Source organism: Lissotriton helveticus, chromosome 5_1 (genome assembly GCF_964261635.1).
Source record: "Lissotriton helveticus chromosome 5_1, aLisHel1.1, whole genome shotgun sequence".
Classification (NCBI taxonomy): Eukaryota; Metazoa; Chordata; class Amphibia; order Caudata; family Salamandridae; genus Lissotriton; species Lissotriton helveticus.
In genome coordinates, this window is record NC_136065.1 from 1,425,184,998 (window position 1) to 1,425,205,845 (window position 20,848).

The 20,848-nt window shown below is 46.0% G+C and overlaps 1 protein-coding gene across 4 annotated transcripts in view; it reads left to right on the forward strand.

The window, feature by feature from the left end:
• The window catches only part of PHTF1 (putative homeodomain transcription factor 1), a 490,213-nt gene that overhangs the window by 406,919 nt on the left and 62,446 nt on the right, over positions 1 to 20,848 (forward strand). For 3 of the 4 annotated variants that reach the window (XM_078644430.1, XM_078644429.1, XM_078644431.1), the window contains one exon: positions 16,883 to 17,038. The exons of the other annotated variant lie outside the window; for it this stretch is intronic. In XM_078644430.1, coding sequence (XP_078500556.1) covers positions 16,883 to 17,038 — 156 coding nt within the window. The remainder of the gene's footprint in view (positions 1 to 16,882; positions 17,039 to 20,848) is intronic. 4 annotated transcript variants of the gene reach the window in all.

Here is a 20,848-nt window from a genome sequence, read left to right on the forward strand (position 1 = left end):
TGAAGGATTAGTGTTGAAAATTAGTATAGTAAAATATGAAGTAATTTGAGTAGCGAATATATTGTTCAGTTATTTGGGTAGAGAAGGGAGGTGGCAGGAGAGAAGAGGGAAAGAGGTTTGTATTTATATAGCGCTTGCTAACCCTGATGGGGTTTTGAAGCGTAAGTAGCACGCTACTCTGGAACCCATCAGGATTAGTGTTGAATTAGTATGGTGAAACATACTAATGATATGTTAGTTGCTGCTGTGAGACTGTGACCTACACTCGCTCCGCCATGACCAGGGGCTGCTGCGGAGACCGGTGACCCGCGGAAACCAGCTCCCACTCCCTGGTGGCCCGGTGCGAGTCGTCCTCTCATGCGACTCGCGAAGGAGGCCCCCCCAGTAGGACCCTGTGAATCGTGCGCCGCGCGGGCCTTGCTCGGAGGCCGTCCTGCCCCCCTGCCTGGAGATCAGGAGCCGGTGAGGGAGGTCCTATGTGAGGCCGGGTGGCGTGATGGTCCGTCGGCCATCCAGTGAGAGGACCCTGTGAGGCCCGAACTGGCCCTTCGCAGCCTACGGACTGGAGGTGCAGCACTGGGTAGCGGGACCCGAGTGCGATGAGTAGTGAGGCCCCGGCCATCGTTGGAGACCGACGCTGGAAGTGAGACCTGATGCTGTGAGACCTAACCGCAGGCCGCGCTGAGGCGGGACTGCGGTCTCGGCCACCATTTCTGACCGGCGGAGCGTGAACTCATCTGTGGCAGCACTGCCCCCCCCCCCCCCCTGCGGCACGGCGCGACCCGTAGCTGGGCGACTCACCAGCAACACATCAGCCAGACACCGTGACTCTGGAGGCTTCAGGTTTACTAAACCATACAAACTATAGAAGAGTTACAACATGGGGAGAGGATGTAGCCTTACGGCTAGAGCAGTTGGCCTCAAAGCTGGGGAACCGGGTTTGTTTCTCTGCAACGATGCTCAACGTCCTGTGATTCTGGGCAAATCACTTAATCTCCAGAAGACACGTATATGTATTAACATACTTTGCTCCAATAACAGTGGAATAGTGCCTTAGCTCCTGCAGAATATGCCACTTAACAGTAACATTTTACGGTGTCTCACATTTAATTTCACACAGCAGACACATTCTTGTTTCCTTGCTGATGCCATACCAGGATCACGAAATCTTGAAAGTGCATCAGACATTATGTGTCTGACCCATTCAAAGGTAGGTCTAAATGGCGCTCGCTGCAGTACGTTGAAAACACAGTATTGATAGCAGAGAGGGCAAATCTACAAGACTGCAAGCTTTATCCATCCTGGCATCGTAATGATTAACAAGCATTGCGAAGCCACTAGATCTCGCAATTGCTTTGCTTTTTTAAAAATTATTATTATATACCTATCTGAGTTGGATTGGTAAATTAAAAGCATCGGTATTCTGGAATGCCCAAAAAAAAAAAGCTAACGAAGCCAAGAGAACCATTTTTAAGAACAGAGGCACACGATGTGTGCTCTCAACCACTGGCAGTACTCCTCTCCCCCACCATCTGACTGTGGGGGTGAATAGAAACAAACCTCCCTTACCTGTCCAGCACAGATGCTGAACGCACCTCTTCCCCATCCAGTTACGGCTGTGCCGGTCTCTGGTGAGCACGGGAGGGGGCGGGAAGAAAGACAACATGGACAATGGGGGGAGAGGGCGGGAGCAAAGGGAATGCGGACAACGGGAGTGGGGAAGAAAAAAAGACAACATAGACAACAGGGGAGGGGGCGGGAACAAAGGGGAATAGGGACAACTGGAGTTGGGCTGAAAAAAAGATAACACCGACAACGGGGAGAGGGACGGGAGCAAAGGAAATACTGTCAATGGGAGGAGGCATAAAAGAAAGACAACACAGACAACGGGGGAGGGGGCAGGAGCAAAGAGAATATGGACAATGGAAGGGGGGCGGGAGCAAAGTGAACAAGAACAATGGCAGGGGGTGGAAGGAAAGTAAAAGACGGCAGGAAATTACTAAAGAAGCCGGGCAAAAGAAAAAGTAGTGTGGGTACCAAAAAATAAGGCCCTTATCGAAAGCATCCATGCAGCTGGGGCAAACGGCATGGCAGAAACAAAACAGTCACAAGGCAAGACAAATGTACTCTATCCACGAAGCAAAACTATGGTGGGTGTCTTCAAACTTCCCAGAGACATTACAGATTGCCTCACAGAGCAGCACATGCGCGCTGCCTCTAGACTCGACCTATTTTTACTTTGACCATACTTTATTCGAACTGTGTTTAGAGATCATAAAAGTTCATAAAAAAGAAATCCATATTTCATCAATTATTCGATTAAAGATAATGTTAAAAACAGTCAAATCAAATCGAGCTTTATTGGACTATTAGTGGAATAATCATAAAAGTGTATACAGAAAAAACAATTTAAAAACATGCCCTATAAAAATACATTCACAACGAAAACTAGATGTACATCAACATATACTGATTAGTCATTCAATTCTCGGGTTTAAAACCACAATTTACTTGGTCATAGACTTTCTACAAGTGGAAACCATTTAAAACATAACATATAAAGATACAAACACTGCAAACATTTAGTGGACTGCAGCATAAATTGACTAATCTTTATGTTTACAGGTTTAAAACCATGTATCACATGAGCATAGACTTTCTACAGGTGAAAACCGACTTTAGAAATGTAGATATAGATACAATTAAGAGTTTGTCCCCAAGCGATTGCATGACCAAAAAAGCAGGGCGGCATAATCGATGACCTAGGGATTTAAGAACAGGGAGAATCCATCTCTTCCTCTGAACTTGATAACATTTACAAAAAAATAAAACATGCATGGTGCGTCTGTGCTGAGGACTCATCGCGTGGACATTTGATTAACACTCTGGACCCGTCCTTTCTGGCAGGAAAGCTGAGAGATCTGTGAATAATGCCCAGCCTGAAGCGGGTAAGCAAGAATCTATCGTAATGAGAGGTGGCCAGTTTCAGATAGGGCTGCATCTTAGGAGTGATCAGGATATGTTGATGAGCAATGACAGAGATTTTTGATATCTTTGTATTAAATCTAAGATTTTCTAAATAGTAAAAACAACTTTGTTTAAATTCTTTCTTGTCTAAGTTGGCTAAAGTACAAGGGTCGTCAAAATATTCCTGATGGCCCATTCCGTGCAAAAAGTCTCTGACATATTTCAGCCAACCAATACAAGAAACTCCATCCAGCCCACAACAATCGGTAATAATTTGGCGGTTTAAGACAGTCTGCTCGGTAGTCCAGACTCGATACCAGAGAAGAATTGGTTGAGTACGGATTACATACGTTAAATAAGGCAAACCAAGTTCCATATGACAATTAAAAGTGGGCACACATTCCGCAACAGCCAATAAAATCTGAGAAATGTGTTTTCCGCCGTCTGAAGAGTGCTCACATCGATGTGACCCCAAATGCCTGCCCCATAGGTTGCAATAGCAACAGATTTGGCTTTATAAATTTTAAGTAATTCTGGGGGCAGGCGTTTACTAAGTTTCCTACTAAAATTGGTCAAAGCGGCCAAGGCCTTTAAAAATAACAATTTCCTAGAGTGAATATCCTGGGTCCATAAGCCAGTACGATCGAATAAGACCCCCAGGTAGGAAAAAGTATTAAAACATTCAAGGCGGTTTTGCTCAAGAAAAAACGAGCGGGAACTCTTACTCCCTTGTCCGCAAAGTTTTGGAGGTGGTGATTGTGAGACCCAAATTTGACATACAATTAGCAAAACTAGAAATAACTTCCTGTAAGGTCCGAGCCATTAGGACGGCATCATCTGCATACATAAATGCAGGGAGTGGGCACTTCCCTACCAACGGTAGGTCCTGGCACTCATCCATCAAAACGTTTCCTAAGTTGTTAATGTACAGTGTAAATAGGAAGGGTGCCAGGACGCAACCTTGTCTCACTCCTATTCTAATGGCAAAGGGATCATTTAGCTCACCCCCTGCCCCGTAACGAACTCTGGCCCTGGCTCCGATATAAAATTGTCTCATAAAAGAAATAAGACTGGGGTCCACTCCCAAGCGTTCCAAAATCATCCAGAGTTTATCATGGATAACGCAGTCGAAAGCCGCGGTTAAATCCACGAACGCCAGGTACAAGTTACCCCCCTTGGCCTTAGTGTATTTTCCTATAGTAAGTTCCAAGTTTAAGCATTGATCAATGGTCCCCAGCCCTTTACAGAAGCCATATTGGATGTTACTGATTATTTGATGGTCTTCTGCCCAATCCTGTAACAGGCTAAAAGAACACTCCCGATGATTTTAACTGTTGAATCTAATAATGAAATCGGCCTGTAACAGGCCGGGCTGTGCCTATCCCCTTTTTTGAAGATTGGCACCAAAATCGATTTGCTCCAGGTTGGGGGGAAACCAAGGGAACTACATGCATTGATTACCTACGTTAAAATGGGTCCCCAGAGCTCAGAGTTGTATTTAAAAAGGTCCACAGGGACCGTGGTGGTGGGTGCCTTCCCCCCCTTACTCAGTGTTATGGCCTACGTGATTTCACACAATTCAAATTGGGGATGCAGGACAGTACTTATGTTCTGGGATTCTTTCCTAACTCCAACACGGTCATGGGTTATTAAGTCTGAATGAGGGCTATTATTCTTGTATAGTTTAGAAAAATGCTCAACCCATTCTCCCTTCGTTATAGCATTTTCTATAGTTACCCTCTTTGAATCGACTAAAAAGGGAGCGTTGACCGCTTTCCAGAATGCTGATGAATCTCTCGGTGGCTTCACGCAAGGCCGTCCAGGCTTCCTCCTTTAGAAAATGTTTCCTTGACACCTGTGCAAGAAGATATTAATTTCTAGCCTCTTTTATCTCTTAGCTTGATTTTAACAGTTCTATGAAGGCATACTTTGAACGTTCTATACGTGTTGACCTGTTGGGACCCCAAAAGACCAGTATCTAGTCCTAATGAGGTACTCGCGGGATTCACAACCCTGCCCTTCTCCCCTGTTCTAGTAACACAAGTATCCAGGTTCAAAGTGGGTCCCAATTTGCCATCTCTCCTCCTTGAGGGGTTCTAAAAAGTCAATCCACTAGATCTAAGTGGGAGAAAAGGTCGAAGCGGTTGTGGACTGGAACGTTACACAAAGGGGGAGGATTCGGGAAGTAGCGTCCCCCATTAAAAGGGTTAGGATAAATAGGGCAGGACACTTGGTAGAAAAACCCGAGGGGAAATCACATTAATTTCATAATTTGACATAGAGTGGGTGAGCCCTTGTCAAAATTTGATGAACCAGGGTTAGGGATTTAAAAGTCAAGATCACCTAATCCCCTGATACTTCTGACCTTTCCCCAGCCATCTAACACGCCTGGCCATTTTAAAATTTAAAAAGAGACTCTGTGACAACCCAGTTAATGTTAATAAAGTTTGATGACTGACTGACTGTTAAAAACAGTCATAAAAACACTAAAAGAAATGTGTTATTCATTCAGGGGGATCGTACAGTCTTCTGAACTTTCGGGAGAGGTTTAAGAAAGATGCCACTGAATAGCACCTATGTTAATCATAAATACACAATTCATCAATGATTCAATAATAGATGATGTTAAATGCAATCATAAAAGCATTGTAAGAGATCCATTATTCATTCAGGGGGATTATACAGTCGTCTGGCATTTAAGGAGAGGCATAGGAAAGATGCGACACAATAAGACATAATGGACAGGCAGCATTTTTTTTAAAAGATAATCCGTGGCAACATTGTCTAAAATTGTCTTTGCGCAAGATTGGCTGGATAAACCTATTTCGGTGTTCCCGTAAGAGCTTACAAAAAAATAGAATGTGTATGTCCGATTGTGGCGACACCCCATCACAAGGGCAGGGCGGTAGTGCTATTAAAGAGAAGATACCAGATGGGTGCCCTAACATATAAGGAATGAGGTTTAATCTAAACTTCAGCAATATGAATCGATGGCGTGGGTTTGTCACGGCCGTCAAATAAAAAGCTTGTCTCTCGGTTGTTGATGGAGCCTCGTGATAAGCTCTCACCATATATTTAGGACCACTGAGTCAATTCCTTTCTTCAGCAATAAAATTAGAACAGCGAGGTTTAATTGCTTTTTTAAATAGTCTGACAGGTGTTTGGTGTTTCGAAAATAGTTTCTAGGCCTAGGGATTTCAGGTTATTTTTAACATACGATAGCCAAGAAATCCTATGTGCATAGTCCAGTGCAAGGCAGTCCATCAGGAACGGCTGTGTGAAGTCAGCTGGGTCCCTTCTCCAGATAGAAAACCATAGAAAAATTGGAGCTAGGGATACCTGGTCTGGAATGTAGGGGACTCTCAGCTCAAGGTGGCAATTGTAGTTGGAATAGCTTTGTGGGAGACCTATGAGTTTCTTTCAGGATGTATCTTCTATAGATCGTAGCATGGCATGCTTAGTGTGACCATACACACCAGCTCCATAAGTGGCTACTGAGATGAACTTAGCTGAGTAAACCTTTTTTACTGCATCTAAGGGTTTTAAGCCTAACTTTTTCATAAAGGAGGACAGCGCACCTATATTTACATTAGGCCCCTATTTCCCACCATGCTAGAACATGATAGTGCTCTGTCGAATGTCATCCCTAAGTAGGAATATGTATCTGTCTGGGCCACTCTCCGTCCTGCTATATAAAACGAGGGGGCTTTCTTCGCCTTCGGGCCCTGTCACTGAAATAAAGGATTTTGTCTCATTAGTTTGTAAATTTAGATTGTGCATGAAATTAACGTAGGTAACTAAAAGCTTCTCGGGCACCAAACTAGTGTGTGCTATTAGGACCCCATCATCTGCGTAAAGAAGGATGGGGATACAGACTCCATTTATCCTTGGGACTTCATGGGTTGAGTCCAGCAAGGGGGCCTCTACTCCATTGGTGTACAAAGAAAAAAGAAAGGGGGCTAGAACGCACCCCTGGTGAACCCCCCTGTTAATAGAGAATCACCTGGTACACTCGCCCTGCCTCCCAAAGAAAACACAAGCTGCAGCCCTTGAGTATAGCTGTCTGATGAAGAGGATAATGGTCTCCTCGATCCCCATATCCCTCCTTATTCTCCACAGATGATGGCGAGCAACACAATCGAAAGCTGCAGAAAGGTCCATAAAACCTCATAGATCTTGCCTTGATTAGCTTGTGAATACTTGACGAAGAGCAGGCTCAGGTTTAAACACTGGTCCTGGGTGCATTTACCATTCTTAAATCCATACTGGGTTGGGATAAGGACATTATTAGTTGTGGCCATTCGTCTAATTTATTCAGTAAAACCCGTCCCATGACCTTAACCCTGCTGTTCAGGAGTGAGAGGGCCTGTAGCTTTTTGTTCCATTTTATCCCCCTTCTTAAAAATCGGAATTATAATATATTTTGACCAAGAGTCTAGTGGGCCAATCTTGGCTACCATGTTGAAAAAATTGGTCAAAACGAGGCCCCAAAGGTCCGGGAACTCAGTAAAGAAATCTTTTGGGGTACCGTCTGGTTCCGGGGCCTTGTTATTTGTGCTCTGATGGAGGGCTTCTCTTATCTTTTAGAGATGGAAGGTAAGGACGAGTGCTGTATTTAAACCATCTTTAATCATTGGCAGATACCTGCCTTTCCTCCGTGGTCGAATATTTTAGAATAGTGATCCCACATACGATTTTTCGTCCGTGTGGCTGTCTAAGCTGAGATCTGAAGATGCTTTCAGAAATAGGGTGTTAATTAAATTCCCTAGCGTTTTTTCGGTTGGAAGCCTGCTGGAGTTGTTCCCATGCTTCCTCCTTCACTGTTTGTAATCTAGCCTTCCTAGCATCTTTGCAGATTTTACGTGCTTCAGTACATTTTGGTCGAACCAACGTGGAGCAGTTATTTTAGTGGCTACAGCATTTTTTGTTAAATTATTTTTTACCTCCCATAATATTGACTCAAAAGCAGTCACAACCTTGATTGGATCATTGTTCGTTCCTAGGCATATCTTGATTTCATTTTATCCATTTGCGACTAACGAAGGGACGAGTTTTGCATTGTCAATTTTACCCCATTTTAAAACAGTACTGTTTTGCTTTGTTATGGCTGGTTTTGTGCTTGTTGTATGTTGGGTGTGGATCCCCACCCAATCCAGGCGGCAGGAGATTGCTGTGTGATCACTAAACGTAGTGAATGTTACTTTAGGTCTGTAACAGACTTTTTAAGGGATGCTGATGCAATAACAAAATCTATAGTTGATCCCTGAAGCGTGGATCCAAACACATTCTGCGGGCACCCTGAGGACTCAATTATGGGGTTCAGTATATCGAAATGTTTTATAAAAAGAAGTCTATTGAGAGCGTCACTATACAGATTGTGTGTGAAAACCATGATGCCATCACCTTCCGCATTAAATAATCCACAATTCGTATTTGTTACCAAGGGACAGCAGAGCGCGTTAAAATCACCTACCCATAAAATGTTGGCTATCTTCTTGCAGTCTTTAAAAACTACATTTAATTTTCCTTCAAGGAGGTCTACAACTTTAGCCATCTCACCCCAAGGTTGTTGTTATAGTAATTTATTAAAAGTGTTGTACTGCCCCCCTGGTCTGATAGACGTAGTATATAAAAATATGCACAATCGTTACATAAGGACAAGACTTGAAATTTAAGGGTCTTTTTTAATAGCGTCATGATACCACTCTTTGGTTGACCGGATTTGGACTGTAGGGCTGGGTTATGGAAGGTACAATAGCCATCCATATTGATGGGATTTAATTCCCAGGTTTCTTGTAAACAGATTATGTCGAAGGAAGTTATGTAGTGAGACCATATTTGATCACACTTTTTCAAACCTAACCCTGCTATGTTCCCTAAAATCATTGTTAACTGATCATTTTCCTCCATGGTTTGTAATGCATACTCCGTCCCCCTTCTATGACTGCTTGATAAGGTGTATTGAGGTACCCCCTATGTCATCTGTCAATAGCAAGCTTCTAAGTGAGCAAATGCCATGAAATGATTACTAGTTGGAAAAGAGTTGGATATTAGCCTCAATGGTAGTTGATGGTTTGTTATGGGGGTAACTAACAGCGGTCCTAGCTCACTTTTCCCAGGGACATTGAGTTACAGGTTTGTAGAAAAAGCCTAAAGGCAGAGCAATTATCTGGGACACTGGTGATGGGCCTTAGGAACTACAGTTAGATGTTTTCGGACCAGAAAATGTGAATTAAAATTTAGAACAACACAGTGCCCTCCACTGAATTGTTTCATCTGAGTTTCCAACCCAGCCCACCTTTCTTGCCATTAGGATCTGGGTGAATGCTCCTGGCCACCTCTCTGTATATTTGTTAATCCAATGGCACTCTTTTAGAATTAGTTGATCAGTTGTTTCCATTTGCATACTTTTCAGCTCCGGGGAGTTGGCCATGATAATTCTATAAGGACAGGTTGCAAGCCGTAAGTCTAATCTTGAGTGGGAATGAGTTCCGAAAGTACTTCCTGGCCTTCCAGTCTTCAGTTCGAGTACCTACTGTCCTTGGAGGTGGTCAGGAGCCCCCCAATAAGATCTCTGTATTGATACTACCTCTAGTTGGGCAGTAACAAAGGGAGGGGGGAGGCAGGAAGTAGATATTTTTGACGGTTGCAGTGGACTTGATAGTTCCCTCACTGTCAAGTCAAGTGCGAGTTGAGACGCTGGGGAGGGGGGCAGTAATTCCTTGCGGTCTGTCAGCTGAAATATTGCGGAACTTATTCAGAGACACCATGCCTGTCCTACCGGAGCGGTGTCATGAGTAGCAGTAGTTAAGCTGGGACCTCCCGGGGGTTTCTCTCTATGGTGGACTACCGCCTCTATTCTGCCAAGTCTTTCCGAAACTGGCTACAGCAGCTTTACAATTATCTGTTCGCCTCTGTGGAGGACTCCCTCCTAGTCTGGTCGAGAGGGCAGAGTAGGGTCCACATACGTAGCGCTACATTTGGTCGCTATCCCTCACTTTTTCTTCTTGGTAGGCAGTTCTTAGGGAGAGCACGTAGGTCTAGTTGAGCGTGTGTGGGTTTAGTCGTGCCTTTGGGTGGTAATTAGCGTGTCCGCTGGGGTGTCGGTAATTGACACAGAATGGTCACCAGGTAGATCCTCAATAATAGATGGCACCAATGGAAGTCCATCCTCCCCATAGAGAGCCTGCTCGCTGTACGTTAAATTTCTTTCTCCAGGGCATCTGATGCCCTTAGCAGGAAAGATTTCAGGGTGTTAATGGATTCACCTCCTCGTTCTACTGGGTTATTCTTCCTTTTTCCCATCTTTCGCCCTAGAAAATCTACTGCCGTTGGGAACTCAATCACTTTAGAGGGGTGTGTAATGTTCGGAGGCGCGAGGCAGCGTCATAGCCGTCCCGCGCCGCCATAGCGTCCCTGCGCTGACGCGTGACGTCAGACGCAAGACGTCAGACGCGAGGGATATAAAAATAAAGGGGCGTGGCCACGACGGGCAGTCGAAGCCACGCGCAAACCACAAGTCTGGCTCCTGTCCTGATTAGCGTAACGCGGCCGCTTGCATAGTGCTAGCCTCACCACAAACGCTACACTGGTGACGAGGGTCCCACAGAACCCACTCCCTCACCTGCATGTGGCAGATTCAGTTTTGGGCAACTTCAGGGGCCAAAGGTGTGAAGCCCGAGGCCACGTGTCCGGAGGCCGCACTCGCAAGGCACCCAGTTACAGAGGAAAAGGAGGCGTATTCACCGCCCGTGGTGCGACGACAGCACCCCACGTCAACAAGGGGGGTAAGGCAAACACATCCCACCGGTGCCCCATGCCTGGAGTCACCCCGTAAGCTATTCATGCTTCGCCGCCGAGGCCCCAGAGGCCAGGTCGTGAGAGCGCGCCCAGAGCAGGGAGGGACCACACAACTGGCTCACAGGCAGGACGATCTTTAGTCCCCGGTCCAGTGCCACCTCACAAAACATCGAGGACCCACTGCAGCGCACCGCGCACGTGCCAAAATGGCGTCCATTCCCGCCCTCGAACCTTTTGCGGTTGACGGAGCTCCCTCATCCCTTGCCCCACGCTGGAGGGATTGGACAGACCGCCTCCAAATCTATTTTGAGGGAGTGGGAATTTCCAGAGAGAGGCGCAGAGCTCTGCTGCTACATTTGGGAGGTAAAGACATACATCGCATCTACAAAACGTTGATGGAGCCACACCGAAGACATATCAAACACTCCTCGCGGCGCTAAACGCCTACTTTGCACCTATGGCGAGCAAGGAATATGAGCGGTTCATCTTCCGCCAAGCGAAACAGGAGGCCAATGAATCGTTAGACGCTTTCCATGGCAGGCTCAAAGAACTAGCCAGCTCGTGCAGGTTCCGGGACGAACAGGAGGAGATCCGAGGACAGATCATCCAAGGCTGCTTCTCCTCTAAACTCCGTGTCGCAATCCTCCAGGAAGATGATAAACCCCTCGCCGATATACTCAAACTTGGCCGCTCTACAGAACTGTCTCAGGCGAGAGCCTCCCACATGGAGTCAGCCCTCCACCAGCCTGTCAAGACTGAACAAGTTAACACGGCAGAAAAAGTGAACGTGGTACAGCCAAAAGGGAGACAAATAAGCGGAAGAAGGCAGCCAGACAAAAAGAAGGAGTGTGGATATTGCGGAGGCCAGCCCCACCGCATGCAAGACTGCCCAGCAAGAGGGAAGAAGTGCAGCGCATGCGGGTGGATGAACCATTTTGCAGCCGTATGCAGGTCTACAAGAGCCAAGAAGGAGGCTGCACACGCGGTGAGAGAAGAAAGGGACAGTGAAGACATGGATGACGACACAGAAGACTATCCGATTCACTACGTATATGCCATCGACCAGCCAACAAGGAAGAAACGCTGCCTTCCGAAGTGCCGCATCAAGATTCACCAGCAAGAGGTGAGAACCACCATAGATACGGGGGCGTCCATCGAGCTGATGGCGGCGAACGTGTACAATCAACTGCAGGCCAGGCCTCCACTACGGGAAGCCAAGATCCGGGTATTCGCGTACGGCCAGAAGACGCCCATCCCCCTGATTGGGTGCTTCAGAACAGAACTGCAACACCAAGAGGAAAAAGTGCACACGACGATCTATGTCACCAAGGAAGGCAGTGGCATGCTGCTAAGCGGACAATCAGCAGAAGACCTCAAGCTCATCTCCTACGCCATGGCAGTACTGGAGGAAGAGCTATACACCATCATGGAGGAGTTTGAGGAGGTATTCAAAGGCATTGGATGCCTAAAAGGGAAGGAGGTGTCTCTCCACATCGACCCATCGGTCCAGCCTGTCGCGCTGAGGCATCGGCGCATTGCATTTCACCTAAGGAAGAAAGTCGAAGAAGAACTCGAAACACTAGAAAGACAGAGGATCATAGAGAAGGTCCGTGGACCCACCCCCTGGGTATCCCCGATTGTAGTGGCCCAAAAACCAAAGCAGCCCGGACAAGTCCGCATCTGTGTGGACATGCGTCTCCCAAATGCAGCAGTGAAGAGAGAACGGCACCTGACCCCCACGATCGACGACATCCTAGGGGAACTCAACGGTGCAAGATGGTTCTCCAAAGTAGATCTTCGATCGGGATATCACCAGCTACCGCTCCACCCCGATTCAAGGTACATAACAACCTTCTCCACGCACGTAGGGCTAAGACGATACCGACGTCTCAACTTCGGGATATCGAGTGCAGCAGAAGTATTCCAGAACACCATCCGCGAGGTCCTAAGTGGACTCCCGGGACTTCTAAACGTGAGTGACGACCTGCTCATCTACGCGACGTCCCTCGAGGAGCATCACCAAAGACTACGAGGTGTCCTCCAAAGGATCAAAGATTAAGGCTTAACCCTACACCGAGAAAAATGCCAATTCCTGCAGAGCAAAATCAGCTTCTTCGGATACACCTTCTCGGACCAAGGGGTAGCGCCGGACCCCGACAAAGTAAAGGATGTCCAGGCGGCCCCAGCCCCAACCAACGTCTCGGAAGCGAGGAGCTTCTTGGGTATGGTGAACTTCTGTGGGCGGTTTATCCCTGACCTCTCCAACCTCACCAAGCCACTCCGAGAACTGACCAAATCAGCCACCACGTGGCAGTGGGGCCCAGCACAAGAAAAAGCATTCCGTGACACAAAGGCAGCCCTATCTGCGGACACCACCCTCTCATACTTCGATCCCTCAAGGTCCACCAACGTAGCCGTGGATGCCAGCCCTTTTGGCTTAGGGGCAGTGCTGACGCAGCTTCAAAACAATGGAGAGTGGGCACCCATCGCCTATGCTAGCCGGTCGTTGACCGACACCGAGCAGAGGTATTCGCAGATTGAGAGGCCATAGCCATCCATTGGGCCTGCCGACACTTTCATGTCTATGTGTACGGTCACCCCTTCACTGTGACCACGGACCACAAACCCCTTTTACCCCTGTTCCATGGGTCAGTATCAAAACCTCCTCCGAGAATAGAGAAGTGGATTCTTCAACTACAGGGTTACGACTACCGCGTAGAATACAAGCCAGGGTCGACAAACCCCGCAGATTAGCTGTCAAGGCACCCAGCGAAGCCACTTTGACGGAGAAAGAGGAGGCGGAAGACACAGAGGAATATGTCCGACTGATGACAGAAAGATCCCGACCACTGCCCATGAGCCTTGAATCCATCATAGAAGCTTCACAAGCAGATGAATGCCTTCGGTTGGTCGCCGACGCAGTCCGGTCCGGCAACTGGCGCCCCATCCAAGACTCCCTAAGTAAGAGGACACCCCAAGCCAAGGCAACCCTAGAATCCATCCTGAGGATCAAAGAAGAACTGTCCCTCGACAGCCAAGGATGCCTTCTACGAGGTCCCCGTCTAGTCCTGCCGGCCTGCCTAACCCACCAGGCGGTGGAACTAGCACACAGCGGACACCAAGGAATGGTGAAAACCAAAAGCAGACTGAGGGCCAAGGTATGGTTTGTCGGCATGGACCCCATGGTCGAACAAACTGTCAAAACCTGCAACTGGTGCCAGGCCGCGGGGCAACCAGGCCGCCCCCACCCAGTAGTGACCGAAGACAACCCTCAGAGGCCGTGGGAGTATGTGAGTGCGGACATTGGACATCTCCAGGATGGGCGGTACGCGTTAGTAATAATTGATGACTTCACCAAGTATCCGGAGATCAAGATAGTAGGCAGCCAAACGGCCACGGAAGTCATCGCCAAATTCGAGAAGACTATCGCCACTCATGGCATCTTTGGAGTGGTAAAGACTGATAATGGACCACCCTTCCAAAGCCAAGAGTTTGCTGAGTACCTAAGGAGCTGGGGCATACGCCACCAGAAAATAACCCCGCGCTGGCCCCAAGCCAACGGGGAGGTGGAGAGGTTCATGCGCACACTCAACAAGACCATCTGCATAGCTCTCGCCGATGGGTCACCTCTAGAAAAGGCCATCTACAGTTTCCTAAGAGAATATCGCATGACCCCACACGTCACAACAGAGGCGGCACCCAGTGCATCGACCATGGTCCGGATAGTGCAAGACACACTCCCGAACCACCCCACGTGGGTTCCTCAGCAGGCCAGCAAGGAGAAGGCCTTGGCAAACCGGACTCGCTCCAACGAGCAAGCCAGCAAATGAAGAGGAGCACGGGAATCCACGATACAACTAAGTGACAAAGTCTACGTCAAAGATCGCTCCCCAGGTAGCAAGTTCCGACTCCCGTTTGAACATCAACCGTGGACCGTCACTCGCCGAACGGGCACCATGGTGACCGCCCAGAGAGGAGCCGAAACAGTGACCAGAGACATTTCATTTTTCAAGCGAGCACACCAGAGTGCCTCACCTAGCCCAACGCAGTCCAGCCCGAGTCCGCAACATGAAGAAGAAGAACCAGAGACTGACCCGTACATCTTGGAAGATGAAGGCCTGAGAGATCAAGACAATCCCCAGATCCCGGCTACCCAGGTGAGCAGAGAATCCAACCCGTTTTCTCCGGCCGGAGGAAACAGCACCCCAACCCCGGGGACACCCAGGGTGATGACGCACAGGGGGGGCCAATCCAGATATGGACTACGGCGGAATCCTGCACCCTACTCCCAGCTGGCTGATTACCTGATGGAGTGACGCTCCGAATGAACACTGACAGACTGGTAACAGATCCATCGTTTATCAGTATTTTGTAATTTCTGAGTTTACTGTTTTGATAAAGGTTGAAAGGAATGTGATGTTCGGAGGCGCGAGGCAGCGCCATAGCCGTCCCGCGCCGCCGTAGCGTCCCTGCGCTGACACGTGACGTCAGACGCGAGAAATATAAAAATAAAGGGGCGTGGCCACGACGGGCAGTCGGAGCCACACGCAAACCACAAGTTTGGCTCCTGTCCTGAATAGCGTAACGCGGCCGCTTGCATAGCGCTAGCCTCACCACAAACGCTACAGGGTGGACCATTTCTGACACATTTCCGCACGAGTTCCATGTCCCCAGGCTGCGTCCAGCTTAAATGTGCGTGGTTGTCCTTGGGGCTGCTGTAGTCCCGGGCGGTCCAGTGGCACTCTCCGGTGGCGGCCCCCGCCAGGAATCAGCAGATGGCAAAACAGCTACCCCGACCGTGGGGCTGCGTCGCGCTTAAATGCGCGTGGTAGTCCTTGGAACTGCTGGGGATTGTAGTCCTAGGCGACCAGTGGGCCTCTCCGTATCGGCCTCGACCAGGAATCAGTAGATGGCAAAACAACTACAACAACCGCGAGGCTGCGTTGCGCTTAAATGCGCGTGGTTGTCCTTGGGGCTGCGGGGGATTGTAGGTCTGGGCATCCAGCGGCACACTGCGGTACTGAGCCCCACCAGGAATCAGCAGGCGGCAAAACAGCTACCTTGATCGCGGGGCTGCTTCACGCTTAAATGAGCGTGGTTGTCCTTGGGGCTGCTGGAGATTGTAGTCCCAGGCGTCCAGCAGCACCACCCGGTACCGGCCCCCACCAGGAATCAGCAGACGCCTAAACAGGTACCCCAACCACGGGGATGCGTCACAGTTAGATGCGTGTGGTTGTCCTTGGGGGTGCTGGGAATTTGTAGTCCCGGGACTTCAGAAGCACTGTCTCATACCAGGCCCACCAGGAATCAGTAGGCGGCAAAACAGCTACCCTGACTGCGGGGCTGCTTGCACTTAAATGCACGTGGTTGGCCTTAGGGCTGTTTGGGATTGTAGTCCCGGGCGTCTAATGGTACTCTCCGGTCCCGGCCTCCACCAGGAATCAGCAGGCGGCAAAACAGCAGGACCTAAAAATTACTTTAAACGAGGTCCATTTGTTGAACATTTTATTAAAGCCAAGAACTTCCCAAAAATGACCACATTCTGCAACATTATGCATCTCAATTGGATTCCTCAGTTTCATTTCATCACCAGTACCAACACTGTTACCTCACCACCACCCCTGCCAATAACAGCACTGTCAATATCACCACCACCAATAGCATACCTCTCCCACCTTGCTAAGCACTAGGCAAACCATTAGGTCTCACTTTAATGCGCTATTGCATAAAAACTTATTTTCTCCATGCCCGTGTGATTATTGGCTTTGCCAATCCTTGTTTTTGATCAGATCCTGAGGCAGGAATATTTTTTCAGAGCACTTGTCTCCTGTGCAGAAACACATATGAGGAATTGGCTATAAAAAATATAGTAAGCGTCCATAAATATTCTGTTTTGAGGAGGACTGGTGGAAATCAAGGGTTTAACTTAATTTTCAGAAAGTCAATTTCTTCACACATGGACACCTTTGGTAGGTGGTTTCAAGACACTAATGTATAGAATAAGTAAGAAAAGCAGAAGCCTTGTAAGGTGTTATAAGAACCTCCTGTTCTACTCACATTTATGGAAGACAAAATCTGTGTCCTCTCCTGATGTTGCATTTTTTTCTCTTGGCAGGTCCTGCATGGTCACACAACATTCCTAAGCTATGTTTATAACTGGGAACTGTTAATCTGGGAAACAGCACTGTTGATTTTTCTGCTGCGTTTAACTTCACTTGGATCGGAAACAAACAAAAAGTACAGCAATGTATCTATTTTACTGACGGAACAGGTACTGGCATTTTGGTTGTTTATGCATTCAGTTGTCGAAGAGTACACATTGAACATGGGCAGTTTAACAATTAAACTGTTATGTAATGGACTGGTTTAGGACAGCCCACCCAACATATAATAATGGTCATACTATCTATGTTTTAATAATGGGCAATTCAATTTATGGCTCCAAACACAAAATTTATATCAAAGATGATAATTCTAAAAATAGGCAATTATAGTGGTTACGTTTACATCACGTTTAAGTTTATTGATATCGTTTTAGACCTCAATTGAGATCAATGATATGAAAGAGTCTTTCAAGATTGCAATAATATTAACAGTAATCGAGACATTTATAAATTAGTATTAAAATATCTTTAAACAGCACTTAACATTTTTAAAACTTTATGACATACCTTACATATCCAATCTGTTAAGGAATGCTAAAATTAATTAATCTAATCTAGTTTTATAAAAAAACTTTATATAATAATGGACTTAAACATCTCTGTGGTTCTACAATTACTAGGCAAAAGAAAAGTACATGTCTCAAAATTTACTTTCGTCCTGGACAGGGATGACAGAACATGGAATCTTTTTTTATGATCTCTATATTCACCTGTGTAGCCATACTGTGGAAGGATGCCTAGCCTTAACAGTAGTATTTGTCTTCATACACTATGCTCTAAAGATAACGATAGATACATTTAGGCTTGTTTGTAGCATATCATGTTTGTAAAGGTCCAAACTGTGAGTTAATATTTCTCAGAAGTAGTCTCTGTTATGCAGGAGACAATAAATGAACATTTTCCATTTGCACTCTAGTCTTTCTAGTGCCAATTGGATATTTACATGAAGGTATAGTACCCTTTTGAGGTTACCAAGGTTTCATAATTTAATAGGTCTCTCAGGGAACCATTCAAGGTGTACATTTTACAGTATGCCCAGCAAACGTTTTCTGTAATTTCCCGGGTGTATCTACTAGCCAAGTCAAATTCTAGCCTCAATACCTGAACTGGAACTACTGGGCTTGCTGAACAAAATATTTGTAAGATTTGGCCTTTGTATACATTCAAAGTAGACCATTTATCATTTATCTATGGGGTGTATTGAAATGTGTTTAATGCACCGGTGTGTGCTAATGCTTTAGTCCTTATTTGTGTAAAATGATGTGTATTTTCAAGGTGATGAGAAAATATTCTGCTAAGGTAGGTATATGTCTTAACCTGCTATATTCTCTCGTCTCCTAAGTACAAGCCAAAGGATTTGCAATGTTTCCTGCCCTTAAAAGCAACCACCTTAGTTTTAAAGATGTTAGTTTTGAGAAAATTCTTCTTAGCGTTATATGTGGTGCATTTAGATTGCCCTATAATCCAATCTTGGATAAATCAAAGATGACCACATCATCTCCATGCATCAGTGTGTGTAGTGATTGGGAGGATAGTTCTGGAGTAGGTTTATGAGGAGTGTAAATTGGGCCAGTAAGTCATAAAGACACAGAGAACAGAAGCGAAGCCAGTATGCACCCATTCCCTTCTTAGGTCAAGCCTGGGCAACGCATGCGCTGCTCTGTGAAGCATGCTGTATTCGAGTATGGACTGGAAGCCTCCTGCTCTCCGCCCATATTTTTCATTGGCTTGTGTCATTGTCCTTTATAAATGCTGGCTTCTGATTTGTTAATAGGCTTGTTAGCCCCTCTTAGTACCGCTTTGTCGTCATTTGTATCCTCCCATGAGGACTAGCCCCTTTACTTCTGTTACGGGAAACAAACTTTACCACTACTCTTTAACAACGAGGGGCCTGAACCACGATCCCTCAACGACTACAGCATTTACAACTACCTAGTCTAAACAACGACCTGTCTAAACAATGACCTGCATGAAGAGATCAGTTGTTTCTTTTGTTATAGTAAGTTAAGTCAGTCTGATTTGTTTATTTCATAGAGTGTAACATTGTGTAAAAATAATTAACAGTTTTACATTTTCTATGTTTATTTATGCAATCTTACTAAATGTATGTTGTTTAAATTTACCTTCTGAGACCAGTAGATGGCACTCTTGGATTGCTTATGACATATATAGTGGCAAGTGTATCATGAGTATGAGTTTTTAGGTGGCAGGGTATTTTTAGGGTTATTGTGTATGTGGGTTTTTGCAAAGGGTATTTTTTACATTTTGAGTGGGAATGAGTTTTTGCGTGGCACAGGTAATTTTAGGGTGGGTATTGGTTTTTGGCTGGCAAATGTATTCTTAGGGTTAAGGGTGGGTATGGGTTTTTAGGTGGAAAGGGTAATTTGAGTGTTTATGCTAAGTTTGTTTTTTGGGTGGCAAGGATAATTTTATCATTTCGGGTGGGTGTGGGTTTTTGAATTGGAAGGGTATTTTTAGGGTTTAGGGTGCGTATGGGTTTTGGGGTGGAAAGGGAATTTTTAGGGTGGGTGTGGGTGTTTGGGTGGCAAGGGTAATTTTCGGGTTTTGGATGGGTATGGGTGTTTGGGTGGCAACAGTAATTTTATGGCGGTATGGGTTTTTGGGCTGCAAATGTATTTTTAGGGTTAAAGGTGGACATGGTTGGGTGGCAAGAGTAATTTTATGGTGGCTGTGGGTTTTTTGGTGGCAAGGGTAATTTTGGGATTGCAAAGGTTTTTACAGGGTTTAGGGTGGGTGTGGGATTTTGGGTGGAGAGGGAATTTTTAGGGTTATGGGGGGTATAGGTTTTTGGGTGGAAAGGGAATTTTTAAGGTATGGGGTGGGTGTAAGTTTTTGGGTGGAAAGGGAATTCATAACATTAAAAGTGAGTATAGGGGTGTGTGTGTATGTATATATACAGGCATACAAATATATATGTGTGTGTGTGTATGTATGTATAGTGTTAATACTGATCAATATTAAATTTACAACGCATATGTCTTTAGAATGCATGCCTTTACCACGAAATGTAAGATTTTTACAGGCACATACAAATCCATCACACATACACAACATATATATATATATATATATATATATATATATATATATATATATATATATATATATATATATATATTATATATATATATATACACACACACACACACACACACCCACACACACACACACACACACATATGGGATTATACTTACCTGGAAAATAGATACATTAATGGGGTAAAGGCAATCCTGGTAAAGGCATAGTAGTTGTAAAAAATAATAGTTGTTAAAACTTTAGTGGTTTAGACTAAGTAGCGGTTGAGGAGTCGTTGTTTAGACTGTAGTTGTTCATGTGGTAGTTGTTCCATCATACAATCGTTGTTACACGGTATGTCTTATTTAGTCCGAAAGCACTATTTTCTTTAACCCCTTCCACGCTCATGACGAGCAGGGCTCGTCATGCAGTAGCCTGCTCACACGCTCATGACGAGCCCAGCTCGTCATGAATAATGGGTTTTTGAAAATCCCAGCGCATGGTTGTAAATCTGCGAGCATCGATGCGGTTAATGAGTTTCTCCTACTGCAGACACGATATGCGTGCTTTCACTTTCCAAGCAGCCTGGGACAATGGCGGGCGCTTCTTTGAAATGAAATAGATTTCGCATTTACAAGAGTTTGAGCTATTGACATTGCAAACAACTATGTCTTTTTTACGTGATAATTATCAAAACAGCTAAATAAAAGGTATTGTCATTTACAATGCCAATAGCTTAAACTCTTGCAAATGCTAGACTTATTGCTTTGCAAATGCTTGTTGTACCCTTGAGGTTAAGCTTCTACTCCCACCCATCAGCACTCTAAACTAAGTGCATGTGTGTAAAGCAATTATCACTCTTAGTAAGTTTGATAGAATG